This window comes from Vipera berus (assembly GCF_964194415.1).
Source record: "Vipera berus genome assembly, chromosome: Z".
Classification (NCBI taxonomy): domain Eukaryota; kingdom Metazoa; phylum Chordata; class Lepidosauria; order Squamata; family Viperidae; genus Vipera; species Vipera berus.
In genome coordinates this window covers 105,854,364-105,866,409 of record NC_138205.1, presented here as the reverse complement: position 1 = coordinate 105,866,409, position 12,046 = coordinate 105,854,364, and the positions used below count along the sequence as shown (strand labels likewise).

Here is a 12,046-nt window from a genome sequence, read left to right as displayed (position 1 = left end):
CTCAGCGGCTTTCGATACCATCGGCCATGGTATCTTACTGCGGCGTCTCAGGGGGTTGGGAGTGGGAGGCACTGTTTTGCAGTGGTTCTCCTCCTACCTCCTGGGACATTCACAGTTGGTGCTGGCAGGACGGCAGAGGTCGGCCTCGAGGCCTCTTGTTTGTGGAGTTCCTCAGGGGTCAGTCCTCTCACCTCTTCTGTTCAACATCTATATGAAGCCACTGGGTGAGATCATTCGTGGTTTTGGGGTCGGGTATCATCAATATGCTGATGATACCCAGCTTTTCATCTCCACCCCAAACCACCCCAGTGATGCCCTCGATGTGATGTCCCGTTGCCTGGAGGGGGTTCGGGTCTGGATGGGGAGGAACGGGCTTCGACTCAATCCTGACAAGACTGAGTGGTTGTACGTGCCGGCATCTCAGGAAATTCAGGTTATTCCATCTTTAACCATGGGGGGTGAGGTATTACCCCCCGTAGATAGGGCTCGCAACTTGGGTGTCCTCCTGGATTCACAGCTCTCCCTGGAAGATCATATAGGTGCTGTGACCAGGGGGGCCTTTGCCCAGGTTCGCCTGGTGCGCCAGTTGCGACCCTATCTGGACCGGGATGCCTTGCGTACGGTCACTCATGCGCTCGTGACCTCTCGTTTAGACTACTGCAATGCTCTGTACATGGGGCTGCCCTTGAGGACCACTTGGAGGCTTCAGCTGGTGCAGAATGCGGCCGTGCAAGTTGTGTTGGGGGTCTCCCGATACTCCCATGTAACACCTCTACTCCGCGAGCTGCATTGGCTTCCAGTTGCCGTCCGGGTGAGATTCAAGGTGCTAGTGATTACCTATAAAGCCCTAAATGGCATGGGTCTGGATTACTTATGGGAGCAGCTGCTGCCGGTGTCAACTTCCCTTCGTCCAGTGCGCTCCCACAGAGAGGGCCTCCTCAGGGTGCCGTCGGTCAGAAAGTGTCGGCTGGTGGCCCCCAGGGGGAGGGCGTTCTCTGTGGGCGCTCCAGACCTTTGGAATCATTTACCGGTTGAGCTCCGGATGGCTCCTGACCTTCGCTCTTTCCGCCGTGACCTGAAAACTCACCTATTTGAACAAGCCGGCCTGGTCTGATGGGTTTGGGGTATTTTAATTGTAATTTTAACTTTTTACTGCAATTGGGCTATTCTATTTAATTCTCATGTTAATTTTTGTATATTGTATTTTTATTGCATTTTATTGCCCTGTACACCGCCCTGAGTCCTTCGGGAGAAGGGCGGTATAGAAATTAAATTAATAAATAATAATAATAAATAAATAAATAAAGAGATTTTTTAAAAAGGAGATACATACTTTGAAAGTGCATGGTGAAAGTAATCATATAACATCCAAAAACCTGTGCATTTTGGTCTAGTAATTAAGGCAGCAGGCTAGAAACTGGGATACCATGAATTCAGTCCTGTGTTGGGCACAAAGCCAGCTGGGTACCTTTGGACCATTCTTTCAACCCAATCCAACTCATTAGTTGTGGGGGAAAAGAGGAGTGTTAGGAATGTTCATTGTCCTAAGTTATTTATAAATATAAATAAAATTATTATAAAAATAATAATGGCAGGAAACATAAAATAATCTGCTCTAACATGCAAGTATTCATGCAGTTTAGCAAACAGACTTAATTTAATTGAAGTCTATAGCTGCATAATTATAATGCATATTCTGGTTTGGTGATGAGGTCAGAATATTGATAAAGAAGCAGGACCAGACTCCATTATCACGTAATATAAAGGAATTTAAAGACAACCTAGAGGGAAATATGAACCATTAAGAAGAAACTTTCAGAAAATAGTATATGTAATCCTTGATTTACAACCACAAATGAGCCCAGAATCTTAGTCATAAGTCATTGCAGTTATTAAGCAAGTCATCACATGACCTGACTCGGTTTTACTATTTTTGTGATGCTTATAAAACGAGTCCCTGCATTCATTAAGTGAGCCATATAGTCATTTTAAGTAAATCCAACATATCTCCTAGGTGGGCGGGGGTTTGCCCTTTTCTTTTGGAAAACAGCAAAAAATGTTACAAATTATCATCATGTGAGCATGGGATGCTGCAATTCTCTTGAGTCAGTTGCCAAGCGCCTAATATGCAATCACAATAATAATGTGGTTGGGAGTGGCAATTGTATCTTTGAGGACAGGTAGTAGCTTTTTTGGTAGTCTGTCATAACGTTGAATAATTGTTAAGCAAGACTATAGTATACAGTACAGAGATGGAAGCAAATCAGAGAAAGAGGCTCATAATAACACTCTCCTGATTTTGTTTAACATAATAGCAGATAGAGAGAAAATTGGACAAGCATTCAAGATTCTGTTATTATAAAACAATAAAGTAGCATTACAGGATGTTGTGGTATCTGTTTCTTGACTTTGCCTAACTTTAAGGGTTGGCATATAGCAAATTACATAAACTTCATGGTACTTTTCACTTGAATTAATTTTGTGACCTACAGATTTATACATAAAATTCTCACTCTAATCAGATCTATGCTATATAGAAGAATGCATTGAGGAAAATAATGTTAAACATTAGTAATTAATATCTGTTTTTTTGTAGTGATTAACTATTGTATTCAATTAACTATTTGGAAATGACAGCTAAAGATTATTTATGTTTATGTGAAAGCAACTGTAAGTCTCACCCACACAAATAAATAAATAACATTAATGCCCTAATAGCAGAGTTATGCTCAGGTGGTAGCTACTTTAAATTCTTTTCATATGAACCATATTTGAAAGCAGCGGCAGAAACTTGAAGACTAAAATGAGAATTGGTTACCGCGGAACCAAATAGGTATGAGGGTAGTAACTTGCTTCTTATTGAGGCAATTCATTTTCATAAGCATGTTCACGTATACAAAAATTAAAAGTGGAATTCTGAAATGACTGGAAACTAGTCTCAAATTATTAATCACAAAGACAAATGCTTAAGTGCAAGTCTTGCTTTTTGGAAATAATCTTGTTTTAGGCAAAATATTTCAATATAGGAGAACATCTGACATCACTTTACCATTTAGAAAGTCAGAAAGCAAAATTGAGTTTCTCTGCTTTTTCTTGATATTTTCAGTCTATGAACTACTAAGCGGCAGATTAGTAATCTGCTATAATAAATGGTTGCCTTTTTGACCAAAAAAATTATTTCCACATATCTTAGCTTAAATGTTCTTTTAGCTAACCCATTACCGAATAATAGTTTTATAATAACTTTACCCTTTACCAGATCTAAATTAATGTGACTGTTTCTTAGAAAGTGGCTCTGCAATCATGTAGGTATTTAATATGTTTAACCTTGGTTATTTGCTTCATATGCAAGGATCTCATATATCAAATTCATTCAACCTTTTTTTTAAAAAAATCAAGAATACCAATTACCAATTATAATCTAGATTATAACCTTTTTTTCCCTGAAAAAGCAAGAAAAAAATTATGGCTTTTGCTTGGACTTGACATCACCTCACTGTTTTATGCTTTATTCTAGTTTCTCAAAGATAATAAATTTAGAAGAAGTCAGAAGGAGGCAAATAAAAGAACTGTCAGAGTGTTAAAATTTCTAACAGTTGCCTTGTCAAAACTTGCCTGTTTTCTTTGTCCTTGTTAAAAAGATGCATTTCGTCATTATGCAGTAAAGTGTAATATTATATCTTGCTAAAATTAGTGCAGAAAATGCAGACAACTCCCTAAAGCAGTGATGGCGAACCTTTTAGACACCGAGTGCCCAAACTGCAATCCAAAACTTTATTTATTGCAAAGTGCCAGGGCCGCATCAGCATTGTGGTGCTTTCAGGGGGAGCGGGGGGAGGTGGCCCACTGGGTGGGCATGCTGCTGGCTGGTCACAGCTGCAGTGGTCACGGCAGACTGGGTGGGCATGGCCAGGGTGGATAGGCCGGGACCAGGGTGGCAGGGACCAGTCCCTCGCCATCTCCAGGGCATCCCCAGGGGGCCAATGCCACTTGCTCGCTCACTTCCTGCCCAGTCGCTTGCAAACGCCACATACTTGCTACTCTGGTGAACTCTACTGGGGTGACGGTGTGCATGCCCAGAGAGAGGGCTCTGAGTACCACCTCTGGCACACGTGCCATAGGTGTGCCACCACTGCCCTAAAGAAAAGAACAAACACACACATGAAAACACACACAAAGATTTAAATTGTTAAAAGGTTACTTACAAGATTTTTTGTAAATAGAGGAAAACAGGGATAGAAAATTAAAAATGATTTCTTTATTTATTTAGCATGTGGCATAGAATGGATAACAATAATAAAATTATAGAAAGGAGCACATAATACTATAGTACACATATGATGAAAATATATAGTCAAATCTGTAAGGTTTGAGGAAAGCAATTATATGTCTAAATTATTGGTTACATTTTAAAATAAGTTGATTCATAACAGTAGGTGTTCTATATATTTATCTGATTAATTATTTGTTTAGTTGAAGAAAATCTACTTTTCCTATTGTTTAAGCTCTCAAATGGCAGCTAGTGACTATGTCAGAGTTTGGGGTTGGCAACCCAGAGCAGGAGACGAGAGGAAAGAAGGGATGGTTTTGTAAGGAGGTAAATGCATTTGTTGCTCACGTGACTGGGACCGGGAGTGGGGTTGCAAGTACCCGTGATACTCACATCAATGTGAGCACTCGCACGTCGGTTTGCAAATGTCTGCAAAACTCAAGGCAATGCTCGCACAAATGTGGCTGCAAATACCTGTGACTCGTTTGGCAACGCTCATGCGAGAGGAACCGCAAACACCCATGACGCTCAGAGCGATTTTCTTGTGAGTGGGGCTGTGCACACACATGCATACATGCACTGACCAACCACTCACGCAGCCCAGTCATTTTTTCAGTGCTATTGTAACTTCAAATGGTCGTCAAGCAAATGGTTGTGAGTCGAGGACTATCTGCATATATCATTTTTAATATCAGAATTGGAATGGATCTCTCTGCATTTGTGAATGCAGAAGAATGAAGAATAAAAAAATAAATAAAATATAGTTTAACTTTAGTATTTTGATATCAGTACAACATACTTTTATAGAATAGACGGTTAGAACAACTAACCAGTGGAACAACCTGCCTCCAGAAGAATAAAAAAGGAATAAAGTTCTAAAAAACATATTTGCTTTAGAGAGCAAGTCTTGACATATTGTTCAATGGCTGAAGCTCTCCTTAGGTTGAAAAAAGTAGTACATCCATGGATTAAAGATACTGAGGAGAAGGTTGCTTTTTTGGACAGCGTAGACAATCACTTTTGATGGAGCAAACTCTATGAGATGCAAAATATAAAAAAATGAGCAAATTAAGGAAATGATTGTTTAAATATGTGATTCTAAAGAACAAAGGAAGAACTATGTCTTTTTATGTAAAAGTATTCACTGTTCATTAAGACCTGAAAAGAAATGGAAGAAGTTGAGACAAGGAAATATCATACCAGTATTTCAATTTAAATTATTTCAGTCTGCTCTCTTTTGTAAGACATCAGTTTTGATTTAAAGTTTCTGGACTGTAATAAATCCCATTATGTTCCAATCTGGCAATTTTAGCTTAATTTGTGTTATCAACTTTTCAAATAATCCATTGTCATACAGAGACCATGGCTAAATAAGGTCCTGACGAGAAGAATGGGGAGGAAATTGAAAATTACTCAGTGCAGATATTCATTCCTGATTTATAACATACATGGGCCATTTGCATAATTGAAGTTATCGAGCTGTTTGGATATATTCAGGTTTTCATGGGAAGGCGCAGGAGAAAAAGTTGCTCAAAAAAACTAAGACTATTTGGAAGAAGTTTAACAATAAACAATGGTTTGCTGTGATACCAATAAATATATTTGGTCTCTTGTAACTAAGGTGTGGAAGGGAAGATTTTAAGAGCCAAGAACTGCTTTCATTTTCTTTTAGCAACCACACACAATAGTGATTTAAAGAAATCACCTGAGAGAACTAGGTTTAGGTTTAGGTTTTATTAAATTTTTATACCGCCCTTCTCCCGAGGGACTCAGGGCGGTGAACAGGGCATATCATAAAACTACAAAAATACAAAAGTTAAAAAAGAATTAAATTATTGCCCAAAGTAAAAACAATAAAAATATATACAAGTATTAAAACCCTAAGTAACTCCCCATCAGGCCAGGCCACCCTGTTCAAACAAATGGGTCTTTAACCCGCGCCGGAAGGAGCGGAGATCCGGTGCCATCCGGAGCTCAACCGGCAGTTGATTCCACAGAGCCGGGGCGCCCACAGAGAAGGCCCTCCCCCTGGGGGCCACTAGCCGACATTCTCTGACTGGAGGTACCCTGAGGAGGCCCTCTCTGTGGGAACGCACAGGGCGGAGGGGAGTCGACGCCGGCAGCAGGTGGTCCCCGAGGTATAACTAGATGGGAGGGGCCTGCTATACTTGTGGAGAGGCTCATGTGAGAGGGGCCACAAACACCCACAACGCTCACAGCAATGTTTGCATGAGTGAGGCTATGTGCACATGCATGCATTAGCCAGCCACTCATGTGGCCTGGTAGTGGCCCACAGCTCACAGGTTGAGGACCCCTGCTCTAGGTTATGTTTGAACCAAGGCAGTTGTAAATTGTAATGAGAAAGGTGCCTTATATCTATAGTCTGTGAATCTTTACATGGAACCAATGCCATCAAAGAGAGAGAAATTTATTTTTGTGCAAACATATTTAGAAAAGAAAGCATCAAAGAGGCTTCAAATAAGAGGCTCATTGGATTCTATGTCCAGCAGTACAAAGGAGTTGCCTTTAAGGAAAAAGCAGGAGTAAATGGGAAAAAAATAACTTAAAGCTTTTTGCAAGAGAGGTAGATTACATGAGACAGTGTAAAGATCAAAGAAGCATCAAGATTGTGAGCTCTAAAGAAAGAGTCTGGAATTTGCAATAAAAGAGTAAATGTGTAAGGAAGAAAAAGTTGGAAGGAAAATATTTTCCTCCTTATTTTCATTAAGAAATAAGAAAACATTTGTGGATCTACTTGGAGAATATTGGAAGGTAAATAAAGAAGTGATTTTTTTTTTGCTAAATCATCAGCTTGAAACTAGGGTAAGTTTTTAATTTTGAATAGGAACTGGAAAGTAAATATGAATATATCAAGAATCCTTTACAGAGGATTACTTACTGTAAATTAGACTTTAATCTAATCCTCAGAATCAACTGCCATGAATTCAGTGAGAGTATATCTGGACAAACATAATTTTCACTACTCTGGAAATTAGAAAATATAGTCTCAGTTTAATCAAACAAAGAAAATCACAGCTTTGAGTGCTAGCTTACTTTTCTCTTTTCATGTTTAACCTATGATATTTTTATTTATTTATTTATTTGCCTGCTTGCCTACTTCCTTGGGTTATAGTGGTGGCCAAAATTGTGGAAACCTTTTGGGAAAAGTGTATTTTTGAGGTTTGATGGCTAATAACACCACTTTTTTGGAGTAGTAGCATAAAATTGTATATCAATGGAAAGATAATTTAATCAAGAATGTAATACAACAGAGTTTGTTCAATTATCTGTACTGTATTCTATGAAAAGTTATAGCCAAATAACCAGAAAAAGGAAGCACAACTTGCTTAGGTTGATATCAGGTAGCTTTCCTGATTGTAGCCAATGAACATGAGTGTTTAGAGAGCCAATCAGGTGTCATCTAGTTTTGGCAATGAGCCAATCAGATCACAGTAGGATTCAGTTATTGATGTCATGTATTGAAGCTGAGAGGAAGACATTTATCAGTGGTTATGTGATCGCTATCAAGTTGGTTGGGTTTTTTTGTGTTCTTTCATTTACTGAGCTTGTAAAACGTAATAAAATTAAAGTAATGGTGCAAAGAGTTGACTGGTTGCCCAGAAAGCGATGTAAAATAGTATTATTAAGTGAACAAGGCTACAGTTATAAAGAAATTAGAAGAAAAATTGGTGGAAACTTAACCAAAGGTGGCATTTCTACTGTACACTGTTCCCAAAAGGTTTCCACAGTTTTGGCCACTACTGTATATGTAACCCAGTTCACAATCAATCAAGCTTATTTTTGCAGATTGAATAGAGTCTTCCTAAATTAATTTCAACTTATCTTGTTGAAAATATTTACAGCAATCATATGACAGAAGAACAGAAAATAGTCCAGGGTCTTTGGAACAAAAATGCAGTTTTCTTGAATTTGATTTGTTGTGATGTTTAACTTTGGTGCTTTGTAAGCAAGCCATAGTTTATGTGTTAATATAATAACAACAATTTATAGAAACTAGTAAAATAGTCTAAAAATTGCTATGTTTTTATTTGTCCCAAAGCCCAAAATAAATTGTTGGTTTCAAAATATATCTTTAAAATTGGGTTTGGCTCATTAAAATGATGACATAACTATCCCACCTTTCACTGAATGCATTTCCATTAAAGCCTTTATCAGTAGAGTTCCATTATTTTTGTAGATTCTATTTCTTGATCTAGCCTACTTTGAAGTGCTACTATTATACAAATGTTATTAATACTATGTCAGAAAATATTTTTATGTAAAATCTTGCATTTTGCACATTCCTTTTCATTTGTAGAATAGAGTTAATGCTCTCAATTGTAAACAGATATTAAAGATTTCTGGTTTACTATAAAGAAAGGAAATCTAAACTTAAATTGTTATAAAAGTACAATTGATACCAGGTTAAGTATTTTATCTAGAGAATTTTTCTAAAGTGAATGAAAATAACTTTAAATGAAGATTATGTAAAGTAACTGTTTTAAAGAGCTTAAGATCAGTAACTTTACATGGCAGAACATCTTTCCAAAACCTAATTCAGAGTTCTATATAGCGGAGGTTTCTTGTGCTTTGCATAGTAAGGAACTCATCCTGTAATCTCATGTTGGAGTTTGTGGATAGCTTTTTGCAGGGAACTGATGGTGATAAGTTGCAGAATTTTGAAGAGGTGCATTTCTTGTTATCTGTCCCATCTTAATTGGTAACAAAGATTTCTTTCTCCTTTTCACAAGTCAGAAGAGCTATTAGTGACACTCAAGAAAGAACTATTTCTTCCTAATGAAATTTGTTTGATTTCATATATCCTCCATAGCTAACAACAGGACATTGACTCAGTCACAATATGACTGGGCCTATGCAGCATAAACCATAAACTTGATCTATAAATACAATGGCTGCATTCATACATTGCTGTTAACCAAATCCAAGGAAATGAGTTGATGATTTATCTAAGTATGTGAATCCAGGCAATATAATATTGACTGCATTGTCAGGATTCACAAACTTACATAGCTAAATCATTGGACTAGATCTGATTCAGTTCCATTCTCACCTACGAAACTCGCTGTGTGGCTTTAAACAGAATTCTGCCTTAATCAAGTTCGTGACATAGGATTGTTGTTGATGAAAAAAGATTCTCAAGTAAATTGTCCTGAACTTCTAGAGGAAAGATAGAATATAAATTGACTAAAATAAAATTAGTTCAGGGAAATATAAGCAAACAGAATTGCAAATTCAATTCTGGCCTATCTACTTTGGTAGGGATAGCATCAAACGTACCTGGATGCAGACTCAGGTTTCACTTAACACTTTTGAACTTCTTTCTTTTTATGACGCTTCCCAGTCTGGTGTGCTTCCAGTGGGTTAGATGAGAACTTCATTAAACCTAAAACAGTATGTCCATTCTGCCTGAGAATTATGGGATTTTTAAAAAGCTGCTTTATATATTGCTAAATCTTTTTAGTCAGCTTTAATACTAAAAGAAAACCCCAAATGAGGAAGACTAATGTAAAACAGCTTTAAGGTGTGAAGAGCTGGATCATGTTCTGAAGTGACTGATTCTTTGCTCTAATTTATTTTATTAATTTTATCTTCTGGTGTTGTTCCTTGCAGAGAGTGAATCTGTCCTTCGATTTTCCATTTTATGGTCATTTCCTACGTGAAATTACTGTTGCAACTGGGGGTAAGTGGCTTCCTTACAATTCACTTTGAATTAATCTGACAAAAATCTGACATTTCAGATTAAGTAGATTTCCTTCATATTTTAAGGCAGGGGTAGGCAACCTCGGCTCTTTTATGACTCATGGACTTCAACTCCCAGAATTCCTGAGCCAGCATAGGAATTCTGGGAATTGAAGTCCATGAGTCATAAAAGAGCCGAGGTTGCCTACCCCTATTTTAAGGAAATGAAGTGTAACACAGCAGAACTTGCATTAGCCAGGATGTGAGGATTCATTCAAATTCAGTCTATTTTTTATGCAAACATTTCTCTTCCTTCCCCCCCACCTCTTTCTCTCTCTCTTTCTCTCTCTCTCACATACACAACATCTAATCCTTTTGAATGACTTTCTTTGTTCTTTGCCTGAACAGTTAAATTTGACCCAGGAAAGAGAAGGTGTTTTTTATTAGTAAGCTAAAAAGAAAATGCAATACTTTGACTTGCATGAAGGCATTTGCCTTGTCCCTTTCTCCAGTGCTTTGAAATGTTTTCCAAGGATTGCAGGGCAGCTCTGCACAAGTGCAGCACGACATGGAGAAAAAATATGCTTGAAAATGTCACATTTCCTTATACATGACTGAGATAACATCATGTAATAGGCTATAAGAATAACCTTGAGAGACAGGAGGAAGAGCTGCAACTTAGACAAAGGTCTGATAAATTAAATCTGAATCCAAAGCAAGAATGGGGTCGAGAAAGCATTTCAGAACTGACCGTCCTTGTTCTCTGAAATGTAAAGGCGGGGTGGGGGTGGGGAGACAAGCACTTTTGGACTTGCAAGGTTCTGTTACTATAACTGTACAATGAAATTGGTGTTAGTGTTCTTCGATTTGGTTGCCTGGCTTGTACTACTTTGAAGATCTGAGACATCAATATTGAGTAGTAGCTATACCTATTTTTATGATCTCATTCTTTGCCAATTCCTCATTATCCAAAGGGATTGCTACTAGCATAGGATTCTAGGCCAAAAACTATAGTTAATTCTGTAAGTTGAAGTTGCCCAATTCTGGACATTAAAAAAAAACCTAGATTAATTTAATAACGCTTAGTTCTGTTTTCATCAGCTCTGTATTTCTCTGTTCATTATAATTTTTTTTTACTGGCTATAATTTTTTTTGACCCTCAATTAATGAAAAAGGAGAGAGGGGGAAAAGAGCCAACACTGATTGCTGGCTCATTTGGGCAATTAGTGTATCCTTGTCCTCAATTCTTATTTTGTGAAGGTTATTTGACTCCCATGTCTGACGAAAATCAGTGTGTACTGCCATTAATAATGTAATTAGTTGTTCTAGAGGTGGATATATCATATGGGATTCCTATGAATACTAATTCCAGAAACTGGGAAACTACTAAAAGCCTAAACATTTTGTAATAATAAGAAAGACTGTCTAACATAAAATTTCAGATACTGGCTTAGGGGAAGAATAAGCACCAAGCTTCCAATTAGGTTCCTTAATTTTAATATCCATGCTGAGGGGCAGGAGTGAAAGTCAGAAATGAAGGAGTTTAGCTGTCCAAAATTCAAACCTAGTGGTCCCAATACTGACCCTGGCCTTGCAAGCTTAAATGAAAGCCACAGGATAAACTTTACATTAAGTACTTAATTAACATAAAGTATTGTTTGGTTCTAACAATGTAAAACAATTTTCATCAGACTGCAGCAGTACTTTTCAGATGTAATAATACCCTAGATCAGACATGTCAAACACAAGGCCCGGGGGCCAGATGCGGCCCGCAAAGTGGTTTCATGTGGCCCGCAAAGCCATCCTGGAAACAGTGAGGGAACGGCCCCCACTGCCTTGGCCCTGGCCCAGAGACCCTCCTTCTGCCAGAGACCCTCAGATCTGTCCCACTCCAGCCCAGGCCCCCATAGGCACCCTTGATGCGAACAATGTAGAGCTGGCCATGCCCACCCAGTAGGCCATATGCACTCTAGCCACACCCACCCAGTAGGCCACGCCCACCCTGGCCATACCCACCTGGCCCCTTGAGGGCAACCGCAATGCTGATGCGGCCCTCAGTGAAATTGAGTTTGACAC

The 12,046-nt window shown here is 38.5% G+C and overlaps 1 protein-coding gene across 1 annotated transcript in view; it reads left to right on the top strand.

Moving 5' to 3' along the window:
* The window catches only part of PLXDC2 (plexin domain containing 2), a gene marked incomplete at both ends in the record, with an annotated part of 302,364 nt that overhangs the window by 213,920 nt on the left and 76,398 nt on the right, over positions 1-12,046 (top strand). Inside the window, one exon of the mRNA XM_081343300.1 lies at positions 9,902-9,971. Within this exon, the coding sequence (XP_081199426.1) occupies positions 9,902-9,971 (70 nt within the window). The remainder of the gene's footprint in view (positions 1-9,901; positions 9,972-12,046) is intronic.